Source organism: Sturnira hondurensis, unplaced genomic scaffold (assembly GCF_014824575.4).
Source record: "Sturnira hondurensis isolate 20B ecotype Veracruz unplaced genomic scaffold, ASM1482457v3 Scaffold0003801, whole genome shotgun sequence".
Taxonomy (NCBI): Eukaryota; Metazoa; Chordata; class Mammalia; order Chiroptera; family Phyllostomidae; genus Sturnira; species Sturnira hondurensis.
In genome coordinates, this window is record NW_028076432.1 from 9,468,293 (window position 1) to 9,496,034 (window position 27,742).

The 27,742-nt window shown below is 37.3% G+C and overlaps 1 protein-coding gene and 1 long non-coding RNA gene across 4 annotated transcripts in view; one reads left to right on the plus strand and one right to left on the minus strand.

Moving 5' to 3' along the window:
- Positions 1-235: 235 nt before the first annotated feature.
- LOC118984760 (Putative N-acetylated-alpha-linked acidic dipeptidase) overlaps positions 236-27,742 on the plus strand; it is a 75,289-nt gene continuing 47,782 nt past the window's right edge. For 2 of the 3 annotated variants that reach the window (XM_037042934.1, XM_037042933.1), the window contains exons 1-6: positions 236-467; positions 2,677-2,788; positions 12,035-12,221; positions 18,193-18,294; positions 25,123-25,248; positions 26,108-26,294. In XM_037042934.1, coding sequence (XP_036898829.1) covers positions 353-467; positions 2,677-2,788; positions 12,035-12,221; positions 18,193-18,294; positions 25,123-25,248; positions 26,108-26,294 — 829 coding nt within the window. In that variant the 5' untranslated portion in view covers positions 236-352. The remainder of the gene's footprint in view (positions 468-2,676; positions 2,789-12,034; positions 12,222-18,192; positions 18,295-25,122; positions 25,249-26,107; positions 26,295-27,742) is intronic. The other variant, XM_037042935.1, reaches the window with a different exon arrangement.
- LOC118984761 (uncharacterized) lies at positions 8,687-27,508 on the minus strand. The gene is made up of 3 exons (XR_005065985.1): positions 27,497-27,508; positions 8,875-8,877; positions 8,687-8,769 (listed from the first exon to the last, which is right to left on the minus strand). It is a non-coding gene; the product is annotated as an uncharacterized LOC118984761 (long non-coding RNA).

The window sequence follows — 27,742 nt, forward strand, 5'->3', positions numbered from 1 at the left end:
TTTGGTTTGGCAATGAAGAAAGGAGAGTAGCTTCTTATTCCTTCCCTTCCTTCCTTTTTTAGCTTTCATTTTTAAATAAACAAGAACTCGAACTTTTCAATATAAACTTTTGGGGCGGGTCCGCGACAGCAATTGCCTCGCTCTCTCGCTCTCTCTGGGATTGGCGGAGCGGGGCTGGAAGGGGCTGGAAATACCTCGAGGGCGGAGAAACCAGACTCCCAGCTGAGAGTGGACTCCGGCGCGCAGCGCAATTCCATCCTCGGGGCCCTAGGTGGAGGGAGCCCTTGGCCCTCGGTGGGGCCGCAGCACAGGCTCAGGTCCCAGGAGGCCCCCCCTAATCCCGCCCTGCAAGATGTGGAATCCCTTTCACGAAACCGACTGGACCTTTGTCGCTCGGCACCGAATGCGCTGGCTCTGCGCTGGGGCCTTGCTGGCCGCCGGACTCTTCCTCTTCGGCTTCCTCCTTGGTAGGGGCGCGCCCCCGGAGCACACCCGGAGCCTGCCCGGCAGTTCCACGCTTTGCTGGAATCACCGGTGGTCTTCGATGTAGGGTCCGGGGGACTGTGGTTTGGTTTGTGGGGAGGTGGGGATGAGCCCCCGGGAACTAAGTGGGGGTTGCTGGGGCGGTTCACAGTAGGATTCTGGACAAGCTATTGTAGGACAGTCACCCAGAGTAAAGTGTAGAAGGGAGAGACTCTGAAACTGGACTTCCGATGGTCCCCACGCTGGAGCCCTTGGAAACTGGTACTTCTTAGGGCGAGCGGCAAGTCTCTGGGCAATTGAACCAGCTGGTGCAGGGTGCTTTGCATGAAATTACTCACCTGTTTGGACTCTGCGTCTTCTGGTGCCTGGAGCTGCTGCTTGTTTGCCGTAGGTAGACAGCAGGGCATTGCCTCAGGGGAGCGCTTTTCTCCTACCTTCGTCCTTGGGAGTAAATAATAGAGAAACGCTTGGGAACTCGCCGACATACAGTTCCTTTGCGTTGCTGTCCCGTGTACCGATTTGCAGACCTAACCCGACTCCTTAAGAAAACTAGGGGCAGCACAGACAAGCTCAGACTCTTCAATTTTAATTTTGACCCTGCCACTTCTTTGTGGCCTTAAACAAGTTACCCAGCCTGTTTTAGCCTCATCGTACCAATCTGTATGATGACGATAACATCTGCAATTCGGTGGGAATAATAAGTAAAATAGAAGCTAGAGTTCCCAGCACACAATTGAGGTATTGGAGCTTTTCTATACTCCTTCTTGATAAGGAGAAGCTTCCCGCTGGGTATTAATACCCAGGACTAGCTTAAGGTATTGCCAGGTAGTTTGCCTGTGTTCTGAACTCTGGATTCCCTTTCTGGGATTCAGGAGACCAGGGCATAGACCTCAGGGCAGTAAAAGAACTGAGCCACACCCTGCTCATATTAACATGTGGTTATTAGTGACTGCCTAGGGGTGGCATGAGGTTCGAACGAGATAGGTGCTCAAGAAGGACACACTTCAAATTGCGTTTAGACTTTTCAACTGTAGAAAACGGCAAGGTTGGTGTGGGAATTAAAATCTGTTTTTCTTCAGGGCATATTATTCCTAATTTAGACCTGAGCAACATCCTCCTACTCACTGCTCAGTGGATGACACAGAACGGGATCTTTATTAATATTTGTCTGTTCTTCCCTAGAATTGTCTGCTTTCCCCTCCCCCACAGGCCTCCCTCCTCTTCATCCTGTTCATTCTCCAGACCTCAGTTCAAGCATTTATCCTTAGCGTGTCCTTCCCAGGTCCCACGGGCTAGTCCTTTGTTTTGCGTACAGGGACTGTGTTTCCATTTGCCGCCAGCCGTTATTTCAGTACGCCTCTGTGTGTGTGCATGTGATTAATAACTGGAAAGTTCCATGAAGGCTGGCCAGGTGCTGATTTTGGTAGTCATTTTATGCCTGGATCATATCATTTCTCTAAATAAATCCTGTAATCATGCCCCTTTCCCTCAGTTTAAAAGCCAACCACAAGGGCTTACTTCTGTGTTATCTTACTGCCCCCATTGCCTCTGGCCTGTGGGCACTAGGTGTCTTGCAGGGATGTCCGGTAAATTATAGTTTAATTTACCACTCCAGCTTTCTGAAGTTGGACTTATCAAGTCTACTTCAACACGAAACATGAACTCTCAGCATATTTTCTTTTAGTTTCAGAGACAGAACAAATTATAGGTCTAAGTTCCCTTCAACTCTTTGAAATAACTTATGTACTTGAAGTATATTCATAATTAGTTCATTATAAACATTGATTAAATGCTTATTCTGGATCTGCAGTGAACAGTGACAAAGCGTTAAGGGGAAAAAAGGTGGATTTCATTTTTGTCTTAATTTTCCAGAGATCTTGTTCATCCCCATTAATTGAAACATTAATTTTAGTGTGGATTTCCTCATGAAACATTTCTTAGAGAAACAGCAATCACCTTATCACTGAAACCGAATAAAATATATGTTGCAATTGATTTGTAATTTAAAAGTCCGTGTGCGTGATTTTTTTCTTCAGTAGAAGTAGGCAGGAGACATTACATTTTAGAAAATTTCAGTGACTGCTGGAGGTCATTGGTAAGTTATATTTTATATGTGATAGTGGTAGCAATAAGAAAAATTAGGGCCTGTTTGTGAGCTCACTTCTCACACCTGTATTTGTGTGTATCCTACAGGTTGGTTTATAAAATCCTCCAGTGAAGAAGCTACTAACCTTGTTCCACAGCATAATGTGAAGAAGGCATTTCTGGATGAATTGAAAGCTGAGAACATCAAAAAGTTCTTATAGTAAGCATGCACTTGAAAGTTCACATGGAGAATTTGTTGGACAGTTTTAGTCTGTTTCAAAGGTTTGATCCAATATTTTATATACAGGAACTGACTTTTATTTATTTATTCATTTTCATTTGTTGAAGATCTTGTGTCACATTTTATAGGGACAGGGTTGTGTATTTCATCTGAACTTTACCGATAGGGATGTTTTAAAGCAAGGATCAGCAAACTCTGGGTAAAGGACCTGCTTTTGCTGGCCAGCTCATCTCTGTCACAGCTACTCAGCTCTGATATTGTAGCACAGAAGAAGCCATAGAAAATGCATAAAGAAATAAGTGTGGCTGTTTTGATAAACTTTACTTATGGGTGCTAACATTTCCATTTTATATAATTATGTCACAAAACATTTCTCTTGGTTTTTTACCTATTGAAATGTGATAACCATTCTTAACTGTGGGCTATATAAAACCAAGGAATGTGCTGGATTTGGTCAGTGGAATTTATTTTCCTCTCTCCTGTTTTAGAGGAAGATAGTATATTTTGGTCAAAAGAATAAACTTGGACTTTGGAGTCTGTCATACTTCAGTTTAAATGTTATCTTTGCCCATTAATAGCAAAGTCACTTTGAGTGAATATTTAACCTTCCTGAGCCTTCCTTTGTACATCTATAAAATAAGGACAATGATACCACTGTGATGAGGGTGAACTTAGCATGTATGTGACGGTGTTCACAATCTAGCTCCCTATTTTCTGAATAGCTGTTCTAGAGCCAAAGAGGTAAATAAATAAATTTTAAAACTGCTTGCAAAGCAACTAAAAGAAAACCTTTGTATAGAATGATTATATGCAATCTATTAGAATATTTATCTTTTCAAAGCATTAAGTCCCTTTTTAAAAAACAAATTTGCTTAGTGCATGAGTCCAAAAATACAAAGTGATTGAAATATTCTTTAGTGAATACAAGTTACAATTTAATTAAAAGGACAGTTTTACATATATATACATATATGCATAAATGTGTATACACATAATCATATAAACACGCATGTCTATATTAATTCTGAGAGAACTAAAACTGTGAACAAAAATTTGCTGGGGTACCTCCCAGGCCTTTGAAGGGCAATTTTAACTGAAGGTCCCTGAAGCTTAAACTTTGGAAATCCCTCCCCAGCCACTTGCTCTTTCACTATAAGTAGGTATAACAAATACAATGATAATGGAGTTGTGGCAAGATTTAATATTTGCTCTAAGAGCTGCTGTTCTTGCTTCTTTCTTCCTTTCCAAACCTGTGGCATGGACTGACCAGCAAAAAAAAAAAAAAAAGGATGTCTTCTGTTTATTTCCTTTTGGAGCAAGGTAGAAACAGTCAGCTTCTTGCTTATCTGTAGCCCTGACCAAACTGCTCCAACTGCTCAGAATTCAAGGATGTTTGTCATTAACACACAAAAGAGAAGATTTAAGAGAACCCCACTCATTTCTGCAGGGACTGCAGAATCTTCAAAAGCTTTCTGAACTCTCCAGATTTCTAATCTGCCAATACAAGTTGTTAGAGATTTTGAGCACTTTATAAATTATTACCATGTTTTAAAAAATTGATCATCTTGAAGCATCCACAAAGACTGTGACATACTTCTCAATTGATTAAAATAAAAAATGTCAAATCTGCTGTTTAATATCAGTTATCTAACTGAGCCTCAAATCCGTGAGAACTAGTGAGGTGGCAATAGTCTCCCCATGTATAGATGAGAAGTTTAAGATGTGGCCAGGGTTATAAAAGTTACTAACAAAACCTTTAATGCACCACTTAATCTGATTTTATGCCAATTTATTTATCATGAAAAGCAGTCTATTTTTCCTACTTATCTTTTTTTTTAGGATCAACTCTGCTCCAAAGGAGTGGGTTCAAACCTTATCATAGCACATGGTTGAATCCTAGTTGATACCCAACAACAACTTTCACTCATTACAGCAAAGTCTGATAAAGTCTCTCTCTCTCTCTCTCGTGAGCATGTTCAATATTCCCCATAACAGCTTCTCACTTGTAGGGACAGAGTTCTATCTGTAACATCAGGAAATGTGCATAATCTGCATCCACTTCAGTCATGTCACAGTTTGTGATCTGTGTACTGTAATACAGAAGAAAGTAGCAGCATGTTTTCTGTTGGGCTGACGGTAGGTCTACACTGATGAAGGACTAGATAGATTTCTCAGCTGCCTCTTAAAATTATGTTCTTTTCCCAGAATAGATAAAAGGAAGGAAATAATAAAGATTAAAGCAAAAATAAATGACATAAAGATAAAAAAAAACAATGCAAAAATCAGTGAAACTAGGAGATGGTTCTTTGAAAAGATAACACGATTGATTAACCTTAAACCATACTCATCAGGAAAAAGAGAGAGAGAACCCAAAGAAATAAAAGCAGAAACAATAGAAAAGTAATAACTGACACCACAGTAATACAAAGGATTGTAAGAAAATACTATGAATGGAATACTCCAACAAATTGGACAACTTGGCCAAAATGGATAAATTCCTAGAAACATACAATCTTTCAAAACTAATTGAGGAAGAATCAGAAAACCTGATTAGACCAGTTACAGCTAATAAAATCAAAGCAGTAGTGAAAATAAACAAACAAACAAACAAAACCTCCCAGAAAACAAAAGTCCTGGACCGCATGGCTTCACAGGCAAAGTTTACCAAATAGTCAAAGAACTAATGCTTATCCTTAAACTATTCAAAAAAGTTCAAGAGGAGGAAGACTTCTAAGCTCTTTTGATGAGGCCAATATTATCCTAATTTCAAAATTAGATAAAGACACTATGAAGAAAAAAAATTCATAGCTTAATATCCCTCATGAAGATAGGTGTTGAAATCCTCAAAAAAATATTAGCAAACTGGATCCGGCAATACTTTAAACAGTTCATGTGCCATGATCAGGTGGGATTTATTCTGGGGATGCAAGGTTGGCACAACATTCACAAATCAATAAACATGATATTTCACATAGACTAAATGAAGGATAAAACCCACATGATCACATCAATATATGCAGAAAAAGAATTTGATAAAATCAAGCACCCATTTATGATAAAAATGTTTAGCAAAGTGGGAATAGAGAGATCATACCTCAACATAATAAAGTCCACATATGACAAACCATAGTCAACATAATACTCAGTGGGCAAAAACTAAAAAGTGTTTTTGTTCAAGATAGGGAACAATATAGGGATGTCCACTTCCACCATTCTTACTCAGCATTGTACTGGAAGTACTAGCCACAACATTCAGACCAGGAGAATGAAAGGCATCCAAATTGGAATGAAAGAAGCAAAACTTGTTCATAGAGGATGTGATATTTTATGTAGAAAACTTTAAAGATTCCATCAAGGAACTTCCGCCAAGATGGAGGCATAGGTGGAAACACTGTGCCTTCTCCCACAACCAAGTTTGAATACAACAAAGGTTTGGAGAACAAAGACACACCCAAAGACCAGAAAATTGAATTATACAGAAGTCCGACAACGACGAACCTTTCAACAGGGACAGTAAGAGGGGCGGAGCCAGCAGCGAAGCAGGGTCAGGCAGGACAGATCCCCCGACCTAGGTGTGCAAGTGGTCCCAACCCAGTCAGGGTGTGGGGCAGACTGACCACGGTCGCACATTCGTGCACAGTGAGATGGACCACGCAGGCCCCAGGGGGCGAGGGCTGACGGCGATGGCACACTTGCGTGCAGTGGGACAAAACTCGTGGGCCCGGTGATGGTGGAAGCTGCGACACCTGTGGCTGCGGCGGCGAGTGGCGGCGGGAGGTGTCAGACGGGACACCATTGTTCCTCTTTGACCCCGCCCCGACATACAGCGTCACAACCCAGCGACTGAGTTGCCCCACTCTGGTTAACACCTAGGGATCTGATCCTGCTACATAATAGGCACGAACAGCCCAAAAAATGGTGCAAGAAGAACTCAAAATCCCAGAGCCGATAACTCTCAGTGACCAAGAAATTGCCAGCCTCTCAGAAGCACAATTCAAGACACTGTTTATCAGGATGCTCACAGAACTGGTTGGTTATAGTCACAAATTAGAGGAACATATGAAGGCTAAACTAATTGAAATGAAGGGAGATGCACAGGAAACCAATAGCGATGGAAAGGAAACTGGGACTCAAATCAATGGAATGGACCAGAAGGAAGAATAAAACATCCGACCAGAAAGGAATGAAGAAATGAGAATTCAAAAAAATGAGGAGAGGCTTAGGAACCTCCAGGACATATTTAAACATTCCAACATCCAAGTTATAGGGGTACCAGAAGGGGGAAAGAAACAGCCATGAGTGGAACACTTATTTGAACAAATAATAAAGGAGAACTTCCCCAGTCTGACTTCCAGGAAATCCAGGAAGCTCAGAGAGTGCCAAAGAAGTTGGACCCAAGAAGGAACACACCAAGGCACATCATAATTACATTAGCCAAGATTAAAATGAAGGAGAGAATCCTAGAAGCAGCAAGAGATAAGGGGACAGTCACCTACAAAGGCGTACCCATCAGACTGTCATTGGATTTCTCAAAAGAGACCTTATAGGCAAGAAGGGGCTGGAAAGAAGTATTCCAAGTCATGAAATCCAAAAACCTACAGCCAAGATTGCTTTATCCAGCAAAACTTTCATTTAGAATGGAAGGACAGATAAAGTGCTTCTCAGATAAGGTCAAGTTCAAGGAGTTCATCATCACCAAGCCCTTATTATATGAAATGCTAAAGGGACTTATATAAGAAAAAGAAGATAAAAAATATCAACAGTGAAAGGACAGCAAACTCACAGTTATTAACAACCACACCTAAAACAAAAGCAAAACAAGAGGACAGCTAGATCAGGAGTGGAACCATAGGAATGGAGATCACATGGAGGGTTAGCAACAGGGGGAGTGGGAGGAGGAGAAGGGGGAGAAGGTACAGACAATAGCACAGACAGTAGGTAGAAAAAAGATAGGGGGGAGGGCAAGAATAGTGGGGGAAGTATAGAATCTAAAGAACTTGAGACACGTGGTTATAAACTAAGAGGGGGGAGTGGTGGGGGAGGGAGTGTGTGGGTGGAGGGGAATGAAGGGGGGAATAGAACAACTGTAATGGTATAATCAATAAAATAAAAAAATCACTATGATGAGTGAAGAGATACAAAAAAAAGATTCCATCAAAAACTAGATCTTACAAAATCAATTTGCAAAGTATCAGGACACAAAATTGATATTTGGAAATCAATGGCATTTAAAAAAAAACTTTATTTATTTTCAGGGAGAGGGGAAGGGAAGGAGAAAGAGAAGGGGAAAAACACCAATCAGTTCCCTCTCACACACCCACAACCAAGGACCAGCCTGCAAACCAGCCATGTGCCCTGACTGGGAATGTAACACACAGGCCAGTGCTCAATCCACAGAGCCATGCCAACAGGGCATAAAATCATTGGTATTTGTATACAATAATAATGAACTATCAGAAAGAGAAATGAAGAAAACAATCCCATTTACTATTTTAACAACCAACAACATAAGGTACTTAGAAATACATTTAACCAAGGAGGTAAAAAACCTATACTTGAAAAGTTATAAGATACTAAAGAAAGAAATTGAGGATATAAATAAGTAGGACATATACTGTGTTCATGGATAGGAAAATTAACATTAAAATGTCCATACTACCCAAAGCAATCTATGGATTCAATGCAATTCTTGTTGGAATGTCTATGGCATATATCAGAGATCTAGAACAAATATTCCAAAAATTTATATATACCCACACAAGACCGCAGATAGCCTCAACAATCTTAAGAAAGAAAAACAAATTGTATTACACAACTTTATTTCAAACTATACTAGAAGGCTGTAGTAAACAAAACAGCATGGTACTGGCATGAGAACAGGCATCTAGATCAGTGGAATAGGACAGAGAGCCTACAAATAAACCCACACCATATAGTCAATTAACATTTGACAAAGGAGGCTTAAATACAATAAAGTAAAGACAGTCACTTCAATAAACTGTGTTGGGAAAATTGCAGAGATACATGCAAAAAAAGAAAAGAAAAGAAAAGAAAAGCTAGATCACCAACTTACGCCATACACAATTATAAATTCAAAATGGAAGTTGCCAAACCATAAAAATCCTAGAGGAGACCATGAGCAGTGAAATGTCAGACATTTCTAGTAGCAATATTTTTGCAGACATCACCATGGGCAAGGAAAACAAAGAGGAAAAAGAAACAACGGGACTACATCAAATTGAAAAACTTGCACAGCAAAAGATACCATCAACAAAATGGAAAGGAAACACACACAATGGGAGAATATATTTACCAGTGATGGATCTGATGAGGGGTTAATTTTCAAAACTTATAAAGGACTTGTACAATTCAACACTGAGAAGACAAACAACTCAATTGAAAAATTGGCAAAGGACTGAATTGGTACTTTCCAAAGAGTACATAGAGATGGCTAATAGACATATGAAAAAATGCTTAATGTCACCAATCATCAGAAAGGTGCAAATTAAAATCATAATGAGATACCATCGCATGCCTGTTAGAATGGCTATTGTCAATATATCAACAAATTAAGTGCTGACAAAGATGTGGAGAAAGGGGAAACTTCCTGTGCTATTGGTGTGATGCAGCCGCTGTGGAAAGCAATGTGGAGTTTCTTCAAAAAATTAAAAATAAGAGGGCAAGGGGATGAAAGAAGGTAGAAGAGGCTAAAGGGAGGACAAATGATTATGGAAGAAGACTTGGGATGATGAACACACAATACAGTATACAGGTAATGTATTATAGAATTGTATACCTAAAACATATACTATTTTATTAATCAATGTCTCCCCAATAAATTCAGTAAACAAACATGGAACTTCCTTTGGACTCATTGATCTCTCTTCTGGGTATATATCTGAAGAAACCTGAAATGCTAATTTGAAAGAATATGTGTACCTCTATGTTCATTGCAGCATTATTTACAATAGCCAAGATCTGGAAACAGCCCAAGTGCCCATCGGTAGATGAGTGAATAAAAAAGCTGTGGTACATTTATACAAAGGAATGCTATATTTTTTTGGACAGCATGGATGAATTTGGAGATTATTATGCTCAGTTAAGTAAGCCAGTCAGAAAAAGATGAATACCATATGATCTCACTTACATATGAAATCTAATGAACAAAATAAACTGAGAAGCACAATGGAAATGGAAATATGGATACAATAAACAGACTGACAGTGGTCAGAGGGAAGAAAAGTTGGGGAGCTGGATGAGAGAAGGTGAAGGGATTAAACAAACACACACACACACACATATATACATGTAAAACACAGACACAGATAAGAATGTGGTGATAGCCATTAGCCAGCTAGAAAGGGAAGTATGGGAGATATGTGAAGGTGGCAGAGGGAGGAAAACAGAGACAGAAAGAGACTTTGCTTGGGGGGATGGGCGCAGGATGCAGTGCCCAGACGGTGTTTTGTTGAGTTGTACTCTTGAAACCTGTGTGGTTTTGTGAACCCATGGTCCCCCAATAAAGTCAGTAAAAATTGTGTTCTTTTGTTACTGTATTTTGAAAATATACATTAGAAATCCTATGTAGGTGTTAAACCCTTAAGAATTTACTGGATGAAGATTTTAATAAATATAATTATCTTATTTTATTAAATGCAATTATATTATTAAAATAATAGATAAATCATTTTAACATAATTATAAAAAGTAATCACAGGATCCCTGTCCAGTGTGGCTCAGTAGAGTAGAGCATTGTCTCATAAACCAAAGGGTCGTGGGTTCTATTTCCTGTCAGGGCATGTACCTGGGTTGGGGGTTTGGTACCCAGTGGGGGGAGCATGTGAGAGTCAACTGATCAATGTTTGTCTCTCTCTCCTTCCCTTCCCCTCTCTCTAAAATCAATGAGCATGTCCTAAGATGAGGATAAAAAATTAATCACAGGAAGTTTTAAAATTGAGTTATTTTTCTTGGCAATTGATTTTTTAAATAAAAAGTTTAGATAGACAGTAGAATAAAACATTTGAAATTAGAATTGTCATAGCCATGTTTCCTGTAAATTTTTAGAAAATTGCCATAAGAATGGAAGTGTGTTGACTTTTGTAAGACCTACATAGTTAGAGCCAGAAATTCATAAATTCAAGAAGTTCATGAACTAGAAATAAACCAGTGTCTTTACATGATATATGATGCTTTGAGACATAAAATTTTCTTTTTTCCTTTAAGAAGATTAAGTTGAAAATGACAATGAACTTAATGCTCAGGAAATAACAAATTTCCAGGAGTAAAAAATTGAAACCAACAAAAGCACGAGTATCTAGACATATTAAATGAGAAATTAGTCTACTTATGAAAATATATCTAGTAGACAAAATTTTGGCCTAATAATTTAGTTGTTAAAGACATTCCTGGTCAGCCCTGGACAGGTAGCTCAGGGGATTTCAGTGTCATCACCATGGCCAAAGTTGCAGTTTCAATTCACAGTCAGGGCACACACAAGAATCAACCAATGAGCGCACAGGTAAGTGGAACAACAAATAGATCTTTTTCTCTCTCTCTCCCCTCCTCCCTCATCCTCTAAAAAAAAGTCAATATATAAAACTATGTAAAATTCTGGTCAAACTAATTCTCATCATAGATTTTTAAGTGTGCCTGCTACTGTGCCTGATAGATAGAGCACACACAGTTCAGTTTCAGCCTGTGTAAATATGGCCAGATTATTCCTTAATGAAGACACTTCCACTTATAAGTGGCTTTTAATCAAAAGGTTTCTCACTTGACTGTAACTTTCAATATTTAAAAAGAAATATGATTATCAGTAACTGTTGGCAAAGCACAGTTTAGTATTTTGGATGAAAATATTTATATCTTTCAAATTATTTTGCACAGTGAAATAATGACAGGCAGTTCCGTGAAAGTTCTGAGTAGTGGCTTTTAAGAAAAGAATGTGACACTTCCCTTACCCAGTGTTCAGGGGTATGTCCACAGGGTTGTACATAACAGTTCTCTACACTGATCAGCTTCTCCAGTTTCCCCTTGAATAAATACAAATTAGAGCATGAAAACTTAAAAATATACTTTGATTTGATTTGATAAAAATAAAATTGATTTGATGCAATAATACAACCATTTTCCTTTTTTGATGTGTCACATTTTGAAGTATTTATGTAAATCTGCCTTCATCAGTTGATTTGAGATTTCTAACCACTTTCATTTTTTGTTCACCAGTAATTTTACACGGATTCCACATTTAGCAGGAACAGAACAAAACTTCCAGCTTGCAAAGCAAATTCAATCTCAGTGGAAAGATTTTGGCCTGGATTCTGTTGAGTTAGCCCATTATGATGTATTGTTGTCCTATCCAAATAAGAGTCATCCCAACTACATCTCAATAATTGATGAAAATGGAAATGAGGTAAAAAAAATAAAAAAGAACTCTCCTTTTCAAACACTTCCTATGCAATAATGTACTGTAACCTCTCCAATTATTGATAGAAATCAATATTGAAACTGGTGAATGATGCCTTTAATATCTTATTACAAATATCAACTTTGTTATGATGTTTGAATTTAATGTGATATTGGAAACATTCTGAGAAATTAATGCTTGATAACAGTTGCTATTTTTATTTTTAATAGTGTGCACTAATATAGAATATGAGATATTAGTAAGCTTCCAGGTAACTAAAATAGATACATTTTTTATAGTTTCAGACTATAAAAGATACTGCATTGGTTTGGGCTTGCTCAGAAAGTTAGAGACCCAGGGTGTAATTTTAGACAGCAGGTTTTTATTGGTTTTCAATGATGATTTCTCATATGGTCATCTTTTTAGCTCTGTACCCAGAACTCAGTTATGGGCATTTGGAGGGTAGAGTGTTTGATGAGAAAGACTATATATAGAATTATTTTAGTCTAACATTTTAAAAGATATTTTATTGATTATGCTATTACAGTTGTCCCAATTTTCCCTCTTTGCTCCTCTCTACCCAGTACCCCCCTTCCCTGCAGCAATGCCCACCCCTTAGTTCATGTCCATGGGTTATGCATATAAGTTCATTGGCTTCTCCATTTCCTATACTGTTCTTAACACTCCCCTGTCTATTTTTAACCTACTATTTATGCTTCTTAACCCCTACACTTTTTTTCCCATTCCCCTTTCCCTTCCCTGTTGATTACCCTCCATATGATCTCTGTATTTGTGATTCTGTCCCTGTTGTGTTTTTTTTTTTGCTTAGTTTGTTTTCTTAGATTCAGTTGTTGATGGTTATGAATTTGTTGCCATTTTAATGTTCATAGTCTTGATCTTTTTTTTTCTTAAGTAAGTCCCTTTAACATTTCATATAATAAAGGCTTGATGATGCTGAACTCCTTTAGCTTTACCTTGTCTGGGAAGCACTTTCTCTGCCCTTCCATTCTAAATGATAGCTTTGCTGGATAGAGTAATCTTGGCTGTGGGCCCTTGCTTTTTATCACTTTGAATACTTCTTGCCAGTTGCTTCTTGCCTGCAAAGTTTCTTTTGAGAAATCAGCTGATAGTCTTATAGGAAATCTTTTATAGCAAACTCTCTGTTTTTCTCTTGCTGCTTTTAAGGTTCTTTATCTTTAAGCTTTGGCATTTTAATTATGATGTGCCTTGGTGTGTTCCTACTTGGATCCAGATTGTTTGGGATTCTCTGTGCTTTCTGGACTTGCATGTCTATTTCCTTCACCAAATTAAATAAGTTTTCTTTCATTATTTTTTCAAATAAGTTTTCAATTTTGTGCTCTTTCTTTTCTCCTTCTGTCATCTCTACAATTCAGATGTTGGTATGTTTGGAGATGTCCCAGAGGCTCCTTATATTATCCTTTTTAAAAAAATTCTTTTTTCTTCTTGCTGTTCTGGTTGATGCTTATTTTTTTCTTATGTTCCAAACTGTTGGTTTGAATTCCAGCTTCAACTCCACCACTGCTGGTCTCCTGTAGATTTTTCTTTGTTTCATTTAGTGTAAACTTCCTTTCCTCCTGGGTCTTTTTTATTTTATTGCTATGCTCAGTTATTTCTTTGAGTATCCTGATCACCAGTATTTTGAACTCTGCAACTCATAGGTTGGCTATCTCTGTTCCGTTTAGTTCTTTTTCTGGTGTTTTGTTCTGTTCTTTCATTTGGGCTGTATTTCTTTGTCTCCTCCATGTGTTTGTTTCTCTGTATTAGGTAGAGGTGCTTTGATTACTGTCTTAGTAGCATGGCCTATTGCAGAAAAGTGTGAGGACAACCAGCTTCACCACTTTGTGGCTCTGTGTCAGGGGAGGGCTCGGAGAGGGAACAATGCCACTGCCTGGCTTCTGGAGGTTTGCCTAGTGAATGGCAAACTGTTGTCCTTCCAGCTGTTGTCCTAATGCTGGATGCCAGAGGGGTGTGTCTGTATGTTTTCAGTCCATTTGGGCCCTTTATACAGCGTATCCTGAAAATCCAGCCGTTTCTTCTGCTGCCCTAATTCCCACTGGTTTTTACAGCCAGAAGTTATGGGATTTTATCTTCCTAACACTTGAACCCTGAGCTGTGTGGTCTAGCCTGGGGCTAGGATTGCTCACTCCCAAGGTAACCCTCCCGATTTTTACCTACCACATGGGAAGGTGGGGCTGCCCATTCTGCTGCCTCCATGCCTCTCCACCCATCGAGTTTCTCTGCCCGTCCTACCTGTCTGGATGAATGTGGCTTCTTTGATGATGCGTGTTTACCTATGCCTCCATCAGGAAGTTCTAGTCTAAAAAGTTTACAATCTTGTTTCCAAGTTAAGGAACATACTTAAGAAAGAGACGATAAAACAAGTAGTCGAGGTTATTTCTTAATATGAAATGTGTTCAGTATGAAAACTCAGAACTCATCTTCATTGCTAGTTAGCTTATCTTATTTTTAGAGCTGCCATACCTTACTATAATAACCCCTTTCCATTTAGCTGGCTTCCTCTAGTCTTTTTATTGGCTGGGGCTTCTAAATTGTATATAACTTCAAGTATGTCCATCCAAATTTTTCAGTGATAAAGCTTGATTATTATTGATAATGTAAAAAAAATACACATATGCTTAAACCTCTGTATTGATCTATTGAATTTGGGGGTTGTCTATGTACAATCAGGAAAATAGCAAACTTTCAGTCTTTTTTTTCTTCTTAAACTCCAGTTTTGCCTGTATTTTTGCTTTCTTTCTGCATTTTGCTATTTTTGCCATTATAGGTATTTATAGAATAAATACTTGTATATTATTACTTAAATAATAATAATTTTAGTATTACTAAAATAATGTGGGGGTGACTTTCCTCGCAAGTCCCCCCTTGTGCCACGGATGAGAGTAAACATGACTCTCATGTTGTGATCTGCTTGGGGAGGAGAGGTGGTCAGTTTCCCAGAGGAAAAAGGCTGTGAGCAGTGGCCAGTTACTCAGGGGAAAAAGGTGTTGAGCTCCCTCCTCCAGGGTCCTTTATTGGGTTGTAATACACAGGAATACAGGGCAGCAAGGATAAAATAGCAGATAACATTTCAAAGAAATCTGAGGACTTGGTCTGAGCCAGAGTCTGTCAGGAAGAGAGTTTTAGAGTTTCCTGCTTGAACCCTTAACACATGAATGAAAGCACTCTTAGCAGAGCAGATTTCACAGGCTTTTCAGGAAGTCTTTGTGATGCCAGATTTCCTCCCCACTGGACAAGCACTAGCAAGGCAAGAAGCTGCACCCCTCCCCAACAGGTATTCAGGCTTAAGGGGATTAGAGCCAGGAAGCGCTTCACCCAGAGAACGTGGGAACTTGGGCTATCTCAAAGCCTGAGAGCGAGAGTCCATTGCTCTTTGTTGCAGCCCCCCCACTCCCCCCCCCCCGTTCTTCCATGATGGCCTCCCAAGTGATTGTGTCTAGCCTAAGTTGCCCCTCCTCTAAGGGGTCTTACCGGTCAAGGACTTCCGACCCTGCTTTGGGGGCAGGGAGGAAACTGAGGCAGCATTTGCTACCAGAGACAAGCTGTCTCCTGCAGCTCGCATTTCTTGCATTCCAGAGGTCACTGCCTCATTCTTAGCCACAGCGGGTAGAGAGTTACAATTCCTGAAACCAGGCAGCGCAGTCCACAACAAAATAATACTTTCATATTATTTTATTTATGGAATTCCTAAAGCCTGTTACATAATATAAACATATCATGTAGAAATTTCATTTTGCAGATTTTCCTGAATGGTGTTAGTTGCCTAAAGGTTTTTAATATTTTTCAGTTATATCATTAGTTCATTTTCATTTAGATATTTTTTGTTTTCATGTAGATTTTAATCTGTCACACCTGTGCATGAAGAGTCACATAGCTCTCTAAAGCACCTTGTTTCCTTCCTAGTTCCCCCTTCCTTGAGGCAAGCACTATTCAACCATGAGCTCTTTCTTTTGATATTTACCTCTATTTCCTTAGATACCATGCTTATTACTGCTTGTGTTTCAGATTTAGGCATCATCTTTTGACATTCTGATAGTTCAGCTCCATTTTCATCACTCTGCCCTGTTATACAAATGCTCTCTTATTGTCCCCTCATATCCCAGGGTAGTTTAGTTATTGTGACTATTTGTAGCTGAAATGCATGGTAAACTGTAAACTTTTATTCTTCTGTGCAACACAGACAAGATCCACCTCTCACAGGCAACAGATATTGGTGTTTTGTAGATTCCAGAAATACTTTAAATATATACAGATACATTCTTTTTCCTTTGTTTCTGTAGAGGTAACATACTATATAAATTGAACTATATATTGACTTTTTGTCCTAACAAGTAAATAGAAATTTGTAAGCCATGTTTTAGTTTTGCTCAGAATACCTAATTTGAAACTATATTAGTGAATTCTGGAACATGAGCAATGTTCATTGGTGTGTAGTGTGCCTTTGAAAGAGTCACCCAAGAAAGCTATTACCTTGACCTTAAAAAACTTTTGCTAGCTGTAAGAATAACTCATAAACTCACTTTAGAATCTACTTGCTCAGTAGGGCTGTGACATTGAAGATTAGTAAAAAGGCAAATCAAGTGAGACAAGCTTGAATACTGCCTTGGCTGAAAGACTTGCTGATGTAGTGACTTCTTTTCTAGATGGATTTTTATGGCACTTAAGTACATTTTTAAATAATCTTTCCCAGTGATTCGGATGAGTTTGCACCCTATGTGGGTTGCAGAAAAGTTATGGAGAATATGGAAGATGTGAGGATTTTGGGGGGGTAGGAGTTGATTCAGAGTCATGTTAGGTTCTGTCAGCTTCAGTTAGTGCAACATGCTATCAGCCCAGATTCGCTCCCCAACTCCCATCATCCTCTGTATTACTGTACTGGCCCAATTGAAAAGAAGTGGTGATGGCAGATATCCTTGACTTGAGGGGAATGTTTTTAATGTTTCATCTTTATTTTTGATATTTGCTGTAACTTTGTTAAGTAGGAATAAATTTTTTTCAGTTTCCAAACTACCAATAGAAATAAAACTAAGATTAACCAATCAAAAAAAGATAAGAGGAGGAAAGAAGCGTTAGGGGAAGAAAAGAAAGAGTAAGTCACATAGCAAGGAGGTTTAAGTAACCTAAGTACTATATATTAGCAATTATATAATTATATAATTATGAATTCTCTGAGGCAATTTTTTCCTCTACCATGAGCCATTGCTTTTTGTAAGACAAATATATTTTTATTTTATACCTGTCAACCTAAAGGTTGTTGTTTTTTGAAGACCCAGCTTTTGTTCAGAGTTCTTCTCTTTGGCTCTATTATTTGATGGGCTTTGGACTTGTCTTTCAACCCCTCTGCCCCTCCCATGGAGACCCAGGCTCTGAGGGATCCAGCTAAGGGAAGGACAGGTTTTAGTGCTCATCTCAGAATTCCTGCTTTTCTATTATTTTTTGAGTTTCTGATTCTTTCCTGGCCTTTTTTCCCCCTAATTCAGGAAACCACTTAAAAACATAGTATTTTATGTTTGGTTTTGTGTTTCTAGTTCTTTTCAGAGTAAATGTTGTTTATATATCTAGATTCTATCAGATATGGATTCCCCCCAAAATCTAATTTTTTATTGACTTGCATTTAATGTTTAATTTGTTCCTAAGGACTTATCTTTGCACTGTTGTGACTATGATTACTACAATGTTACTTTTCATTTGCATAATAAAACTTTTCTCCTAAATCAAAAGCTGGTATTTATAGATTCTTTCAGGGTCTCTAATTTATTCATCTCACAATGAATAAAAAGCATCTCACAGTGCTAGGTATTTAATATGTATTCTCAAAATACTGACAGATTGATTAACCAGCTACTGACAAAAAAGATAATACATGGTTTTCCTTATTTGATTGTGGTAATCAAACTTTACCTGATTTACTTGTGATTATTGTATTTTGTTTCCCTAGATTTTCAACACGTCATTATTTGAACCACCTCCTCCAGGATACGAAAATGTTTCCGATGTTGTGCCACCTTTTAGTGCTTTCTCTCCGCAAGGAATGCCAGAGGTAAAAACCCCATGCAGTAAAGTAAAAATAACGAGAACCCCCTCATTCATCCAGGCAATAATTAAGAGGACAACAAAAAGGTTTTTTGATACAAGTCAAATTCACCTTTTTTTCACATTTAAGGAATTAGAATTTCTTAGTAAGAACAGAAATATTTATTCTTTTGTGTTTATAGTTTAAGATAAATTTTATTGCAATGAGGTCCATAAATCCAAAAGGTACATTTATTGACTTGACAGATGCATATACTTTTGCAATTCAAACCCCGTCAACACACAGACTATTACCATTACTTCCAAAAGTACCTTTATGCCTCTTCTCAATCGGTTCCACACATCCCAAAACTACCATTCTTATTATTTTTGCTACCATTCATTAGTTTTGCCTATTCTAGAAATTAATATAAATGGAGTTTTATAGCATGTAATTATTTGTGTCTAGTTTCTTTTACTAAGCATAATCTGTGAGATTCATGTTTTAACATTTATCAGAAGTTTGTTCACTCTTCTTGTCAAGTAATTTCCATTGTGTGGAAATGCTGCATCTTACTATTGTATTGCACTGATTAATTTTCAAAGAATTTGAATAATAGTATTGTTGCCATTTTCAAATGAAGAGAATAAATGTCCATTCTAGAAAGTTTTATGTGATTTGCTCAGTAAAGCACTGTGCATAACAATTGTCTGACTGTTTTTTATAAGAAAGCTAAATTTGAAAGAGTTGAATATAATTTATTAGTGTCTTTTTACAAGTTCTCTCTCCTACTATAATATGTATGTCATATTATGTCATACTTACTATGTCATAATTGACAAACTTAGTATGTCAATTTTGGACATACTAAGTTTGAGGTGCCTGGTATATATTCACAAGAAGTTGCTAATGGGTACTTGGGCATATTGAAGTATCACTCACAGAGAAGTCAGGGCTTAGTCTATTATTGAAAACATCCTGGGTAAAAAAACAATTGCATTTAGAATTAAATGATATCAGTTAGGATTTATAAGGATGATTTAATATCAGTCAATGCCATATTTTTTAGTAAGTAAGGTAAAACAACACATTATTTTATTGTTTTTAAATGTTTTTCATTGATTAACTTATTTATAATTTTAAAATGTCACAAACTTAGAAGAATAACTTTATTGGTTATATAATATTCACTTCAAATAAATAATATACATTATACTTCATGATTTTATATTAGAAAAATCCTCCCTAAAATTAGCACATAAAAAGAATGTTTGCAATTATTTAATAATTTTATAATTAACATCAGGTAGATATAAAGGATGCAACAATCAGCAATATTATTTCTTAAATATAATAGTTATTAATCTCATGTTAGTTTAAATATTGCAAATATCCTCTAATTTTTTACCTACTTGTTCATTACCTATGTTGCCCTTTATTTAAAATAAATACTTAATTTTGGTATTGTCTATTATCTTTATGTTTATACACTTTGGATGTTGTTTATTAATTCCCTCCTTTAATATTTATAGTGATATGTCTGTATAAGCAGAATGTAAAAAAGCACTAATACATCTTTGTTATAAAAATAGTATTAATATTACCAGATTGGAGTTAAATATATATGTGCATGTAAAAGGACAAATAGTATATAATAGCAGAGAATAAAACAAATTTAATTTAAAATAGACATAAAAATAAATAAAATAAAATAGTCATAAAATATAAAATACACTTTAAAAATCTTAAAGATAAATGAATGTGAACTAGTGAAGAACACTGAAATTTATAGAGCAGTGAAAATATTAGGTATAAAGAAATATTATATTCTGGATGGGAAGACAGAATAGTATAAGGAAAAAAATATACACACATTTGTTTTGGAGTAAAAACTATTTGGGGAGTAAAATTCCCCAGATAGTTTTTGAACTTTGATAAGAATTAGTCTATTCCACTCATAACTCACATTTTTCAAGTAGACTTAAACTGTTACAGATTAATCAGAAGATAGAAAGAGCACATGATTCTGAATGGGATTGTTGTCTGTGTTCAAATACTGGGTGAGCTTGCTGGCTGGTGTGCTTTACTCAATCACCTGTAACCCCACCAGTTGAGTGTTAATTTTTAAAAAAATTATGTATATCTCTATGTATGCTTAAAGTATTTCACTGTAAGTAATTTTCCACTTTTCATCTGAATCCTCTGGAGTGTGAAATACTAGGTTTTGCTTTAGCCTATTTGAAAATAGCAATTTGACAATGTCCATATAATATAGTCTAATCCATGGGACCTCAAACTTCAGCACATATCAAAATAATCCAGAGGGTTGTAAAACTCAGATTCTAGTTCCTTCATAGCTGAAGGTTGACAGTTTCTTTCCAAGGTCCCAGGTGATGTTGATTCTCAGGGTTCAAGAACCATGCTTTAATAATACTGGTCTTGCCTCTCAATTCTGTCCCTATTAACAACAGCAGGAAGATGAAAGCTTGCAAGAAATGGAAAATTCTAGGCTAACAGTGCAAGATTGTATTTACTCCCAGTCAGAAAACAATGGACAGTGTAAACTTTACAATGTCATTGTCTGAAAACAAAGCTTTTTTCTAATTCACAGTGACAACTTGCATATCCATCACACTTGTTTTCATTTTCAAAATTTATCCTCATTTTAAAACTAATGTCTTCTTCAGTCCTTTTTCTATTGTAACTATTTTTGTGTGAGGATTGTAGATTTATCAAAAATAGCCAAAATTTACTGACATTTAAATAAGTAGTCTCTCTGAAATTGGTGATATTAAACAGGTTAAATTTCAAGTAGGACATTTACACTAAAAATTCACTGAAATTAGATTGGTTAATATCTCTGTAGTCACAATTAGAATGAGTGAACTCCAAAAGGGGTTAACAATTATAGATAAGACAGCCCTGGGCAGGTTAAAGCATTATCCATATTCACCAAGGTTGAAGGTTTGATTCCAGCTCAGGGCACACATAAGAATCAGCCAATGAATGCATAAATAAGTGGAATAACAAATCTCTCTCTCTCCCTCTCTCTCTCAAATCAATAAATTAAAAAAGTTATAAATCAGACATACAGTACTATCATTAGTAGTACATTAACATTGCATTGGTCTTAGGAAGAAATAAAAGAGCTGAAAGTAATTCTTTTACTGAAGCAAGGATTCAAATGTTGCCTTCTCAGTAGAATTTCCTCTTATATAAAATTGTCCGACCTGAGTCCTGGCTGGTGCAGCTCAGTGGATTGAGTCCCCGCCTAGGAACCAAAAGTTGTCTGGTTCAATTCCCAGTCTAGGGCACATGCCTGGGTTGCAGGCCAGGTCCCCCGGTGGTGGGGGTGTGCAAGAGGCAACTACACTTCGATGTTTCTCTTCATCTTTTTCTCCCTCCCTTCCCCTCTCTAAAAGTAAATAAATAAAATCTTTTTAAAAATTAAATAAATGATACAGTTCCACCCAAGCAGTTCACTGTTTGCCTCTATTTACTCTTTAAAAACTTTTTTCTACAGCATTTATCACCTTTTTAATATAGTGTGTAATTTACTTAGCTATTAAATTTATTACCTATTATCTTATCTCTGCTTTCCCCCTGAATGTAAGTTACTTCAAGGACATGGATTTGGCGTATCCCTAATTCCTAGAACACTGCTGGGCCCATAATATGATGTATCTTCCATGAATTTGTCATGCCTTAGAATCAGTTTGGAAACTATTTTAATTAATTAATTAATTAATTAATCTGTTAATTAATTTGTTTTGCACATGCAATGAGGAATGTAGTGAAAGCAGAAAATGATAACCAAAATAAAACTATAGGATGTTAGAAATCACCCAGGAGAGGGGCTTCAAGCTAGGATGTGTGAAGATTTCCAAATACAGGCAGGATCCCATTTAAGGAGCCGAGTTGCATCATCAGTGTCTCAGGGTACTCTGATGGAACTGAGAACTAGCCTGTGGTGAGATCCTGCTGGTACTCTGTCCCCACCTCCTTATTTACAGTCATTTTTCTCTTACTTTATGAATGCAAATTATCACCCACCCATCCTAAAACAATCTAAACATATTTCCAAGTTGTAAAAATCAAAGAGATGCTAGAGAAATATTCCAATTGCTGGGTAACAAATGACTTGGTGATTAAAATGGTTTGCAATAGAAACAAGTTAAAGATGGGCCTGAGTTTCCAGCTGGTATCATTAGAATTAACTTGGATAATAGACCAGTGTATGATTCTGGGTTTGTGACTTGGAAGGAATTTGAATAATTGAGTGGAGATTTCATAACAACAGTTCTCTCATTCCTATCCCAAGTTTTCTCAGAACTTATGTCTAAAAACAAAACAATGTGAACAGAACTGATGCTAAGTCCTGTCTTCGCTATGGTAATAATTTATTTGTTCACAGGTCCATAACCTAATGTTTTAACATTCCATAGCATTGAGATACATTTCAAGAACAACTTTGTGCTTATGTATCATTTATACAAATTTGTAATAAAGTTGTTACATTCAATTGGATACTGCCAACAATAATAACTTACTTCTGAAGAATTTTCATAGCACATTGCCGCGGTCCTGCCTTAGCAGGGTCCAGGGGTCCCTCGAAGTGAGGATAGGCGTCGGAGATGGGTAACAGGCAACTTACACAGCTCAAAGGCAGGTGAAGCACTGTTCCGTTTATTGCAAGTACAAGCAGGTTTCTTATATTTTCATTTCTGGTAGTGATTAACATTTACAGGTGCATAGTATAATCAGTTAAGCAAAAAAAATCAACAAAAAGGTGATTAGGAAAAATGCAAAAGTTCCCATAGTTTCAATTATATTAAACAAAAGTTATTTTGACCATAGATATATATCCCTATTCAAGGTAAAGGAGGGGCTGTTATTCTAACAACTTTAGACATTCAGGGGCTATTTCATTAGAGGGGATTTGCCTCGGGACTTACTTAAGGGGGCTGCCTTGGGTATTCCAGGCCCCCTACTAGCTGATATCGTCATATCCTACAGCTGCTTAATCAGGTCAGGGAAGGAGGTGTTATTTTGGGGAAAGGCCAAGGTGATATTGTTCTCAGCCTGACTTAGTTGCTGTTCAGCTCTGAGAATGGTCAGCATTTCTAGGAGATTCCAAATTACCAGAAAGGTAGAGGTTAGAACACCAAGAGACAGCAACATTAAGATCAACACCACATATCCATTCATGCCACGTCTGCCAGGCCGGAACACGCTTCTTTGAAGTCGTCCTCCCCATGCTCGGACTTTGTCAGACAGCATGGTTGGCACTGGGACTGGACGTGGCAGCACATATAACCTGTCATAGGAAATATGTATTTTTAAAAATTCAATTTATACGTTCTTAATCAAGGAGAGTTTGACAATAATTAATAAAAGACTTTCAGGCATACCTAGAAATGGAAATGGAATTTAACACACTAGATGTCAATTAAGGAGTGTTCTCCTGAGATCTATATTTTCAGCAGGCAGGGGAGCAAAGCTGGGGTTACGCAGAGGGACAAGCCTCATCTCAGTGTCAGATCAAGGACACCCTCAGCTTACACAAGGTGCAGTTCTGGAGTCAGAATTGCCTGTCAGAATGGTCCTAGGTTAGACTAAGTTGTCCAGGTCATAATACTTCCACATTAATTGGTCACTGAATGTGTGGCATCCTAAAAAGAGACATGACTTTGAGCAAGGTGGCTATAGTTGACCTTGAGCATGGGTCTGACTGTGCAAGTCTGCCTGCAGAGAGCCTTCTCTGCAGCTGGAGCAAGATCCTCTCACTGAAGGAAAGTATGCGCAGCATATGCCAGTGTCCAGCACAAATATATTTTACTTGAGAGTGGAATGTTTTTGGGGAAGAGGAACAGTATACAAGTTCGAGGGAGAAAAAGTAATGATAAAATTCTGACTAAAGAGAAGAGTGTATTCCTGTATTTTTAAAATGATGATGTTGAATAGTAAATTATAATAGTATTTCAATTCCTTTGGACACATAAAAATTGAGGTAAAATTGCTTAAGTATATTAATATTTACAATATGCTAAAATTGCTTTATTTGCAGCCCCTTAAAGTATGATAAAACATTTTAGATGTTAACTTAAAAACAGTACTTTTCAAAATCAATTTCGGGAGTAGATGAGCAAAATATGTTTGAAGAATATTGATCTAATCTAACAGGGCATTTTACACGTGAAAGTACAGTCATATGCCACTGGAAATATGTTCTACAAAGAGCAGTATTAGGTGATTTTGTCACTGTCCAAACATCATAGAGACACTTACACAAATCTATCTGGTAGAGCTCTCTACACGTCTAGGCTGTATGGTATGTCTCCATTGTACATGCTGTCCCTTGTTGACTAAGCATTATTATGTGACACTGGACTGTGCACATAGCCATGCGCAGTGATGTGAAACCAGATCTGTAAAGCAGTGATATTACCTCACCTTTCTTCCTTACCTAGTGGTTGGGAAGACCCATTAAGCTACTATTTATAAATGTACTTCAGGGAGCAAAGGTCTCTTCTCGAGATCTTCTTCCTCTAGGGTGCCTGGACCCCTTCCAATTTCATGTAGCAGTGTATATATTTATACACATTTTCCCTTGGGGAGTGCTTTTATAGCTTTATAGCTACCATAGAGACATAAATTCCTATGTCTGTAACCCAGCTAATTACTGTCTGGATTCAAGTTTGTTTCTCCCCGACTCTCTTATCTGAGGCTTCTGCTTCTCCGAGCCTCTTGAATGCTCTTGCCTCTTCCTTATTTCAAAGATGTGAAACAGTCCCCATGAGGAGAAACCTCCATGTGTTCATTTTCGTTGTCCTAAATGATTTGTGATCTCAACAGGGTGATCTAGTGTATGTTAATTATGCACGGACAGAAGACTTCTTTAAACTGGAGCGGGACATGAAAATCAATTGCTCTGGGAAGATTGTGATTGCCAGATATGGGGAAATTTTTAGAGGAAATAAGGTAAAAATCATCTCTTTTTCGTTCTCCACAAATATGAAGTTATATCGTATTTCTACATGTGAAATCATATCCTTGACACTTTCTGAGGACCACGATCCTCTCATGCTCTGCACAGGCCCTCCTCATAGGGAGGAACCCTCTGAGACCCTATAGACGGGGGTTGTAAATTGGGTCATTGCAATGTGGCCAGTGTAACAACAGATCAGGGAGAATAGAGCAGATTTTCTCCATACTTGCAAAGAATGCCAATGGTCTGCAAAAAAAAATAGTGTGCATTGAATTTGTTGTTGACCTTGATTCAGTAGCTTTGGTTGAAAGATTAACTTTGAAAATATTTACTATGTTAACTTTAATATGAATTGCTGTTGTAAGTAATGAGAAAAACCGATTTATACATACATAGCAGTTTTTAAAGTTGCTGTCATTTGATTTGTTTATATATATAATCTACAGTATACATTAATTTAACATATAATTAAACTATATATATATGTATGTATATATATAATTTTTCTCCTTTGTGGGAAATTAAAATTCAGAAGTATTCCCTTTCGAGCATAGAAAAAAATTTGGACTCTGGCCTGTTTATTGTGCGTCTAGAGTAGGGGAAGGAAACAGGAAGTCCTCGCTACCACTAACGTGTGCATTATCCACACACTGCTGCTTAGAGGGCTAACACTTTAGAGCTTGTAGAAAAAAGTCAATTTTCTGTCAGATATTCTTTGTTGTAGGTCTAATGATAGACCTACGATGATTAAAGATAAAACATGTGGTTACTTGTTTAAGGATGATATTGCCAGTTGAAAAGATCAAATTTGGAACAACCAACATGAAGTAAGAGAGGCATTGCATTTTACAGGTTAAAAACGCCCAGCTGGCGGGCGCCAAAGGAGTCATTCTGTACTCGGACCCTGCCGACTACTTTTATCCTGGGGTGGCGTCCTACCCAGAGGGCTGGAATCTTCCTGGAGGCGGTGTCCAGCGTGGAAATATCTTAAATCTTAATGGGGCAGGGGACCCTCTCACACCTGGTTACCCAGCAAATGGTGAGTGGTTAGGCCTTAGTTATCAGAGAAAACTTAACATTTTAAGTGGTTTATTAAAGGTCTTTTTTTTGACAACAAAGAATGTCTTTCTTATTCTTTTTGCGTTTAAGAAATAAAGAGGTGTTTTATTGGTTGGTTTGTTTTGAAATAAAGAGGTTTGAGCTCTGAAAACTCGTGGCTCAGGTCCTTATCCCTTGTTTGGAGCCCTGAGCCTGATGGGACATTTAAAAGCCATACAGGCTGGGATAATACAGGAAACAAGTATATAAATATTTTTGCAGCAAAATGTATGAATAGTCATACTAAGCTGGGTTAAATATGTAGTGTAAATGGCCTTGTGTCTGCTTAAGTCAGATTGTGCTGTCAAATAAGTTTACATCAAGTCAGGTTTTATTGCCAAGTAAATTTCCTCCAAACTCGTGGTTTTCATAGTTTGGGAATTTCGCACTATGGATAAGGGACAGTAGACCAGAAGTTCTACAAACCCTGAAATGGGACATTTAGAATACAGAGTCCAGAAAATGCTTACTGCATCTTTGCTATATAAAGACAATCGTGATAAATTTCAAGGAGTTTTTCCTAAATGCCAGCTCTTTAAACTAGGTAGTGTTATTAACAATCCTTCAAACTAGGTAGAATTTTTATCTCTATTTGACAGAGGAGGAAAATGAGGTTAGGAGAAGTAAGCAATCCGCCCCAGATTATCACACCACTAAATGATGAAGGAGTTGAGATTCGAAGTCAGGTGGTCTGGCTCTAGAGTCCCCATGCTTGTCTTGTGCTGAAATAGCTCCCCGTAAAACTGTAGATCATTAACAAAGGGAGCTAATTCATTGGAATGTGCTTAGCTATTTGATGACATTTACAAAAGGCTATGATCATTTAGTTTGTGTGGGTTAAAACTAACTGAGGTGTATAACTTGGATAAAGTAGGTTGCCAAAGTCTCTGTGGCATTTCCATGTTAATTCTTCATCTGTTTTTTTTTAAAATCAGAGTATAGATTCCCCTAAAGTTTATGTACTTTGGTTTTGTAAATCTTTTTGGAACATGGTACATTGTCATAGATTATTTTATTTATTTATTCTTCTATAATAATCACATAAATATACCTGGACTGACTCCAGTTTTTTACTCCCAAGCTGCTTTTTTCCCCAAATGCAACTTCTCCCAAGCTCTGTTAGTTGTGCAAAGCTAAAATTACGAACATAAAATGCGATTAACAGGAATGTTTCTGTTGATTTTCCTCTAATTTAAATGATGGCATTTTAGGAAGAAAAGTCATGTTATCCCAATGGGGCTTACATTTATTGAATTCCCTTTAGTGGCTTATCCTTTAAATTTTTCTTTTTACTTTTTATTATGGAACAGGTCTCACATACATTATATGTAACATTTTATACATAACATCACATAATGTATCATGCATGATAGAGATGTTTTGTTAATC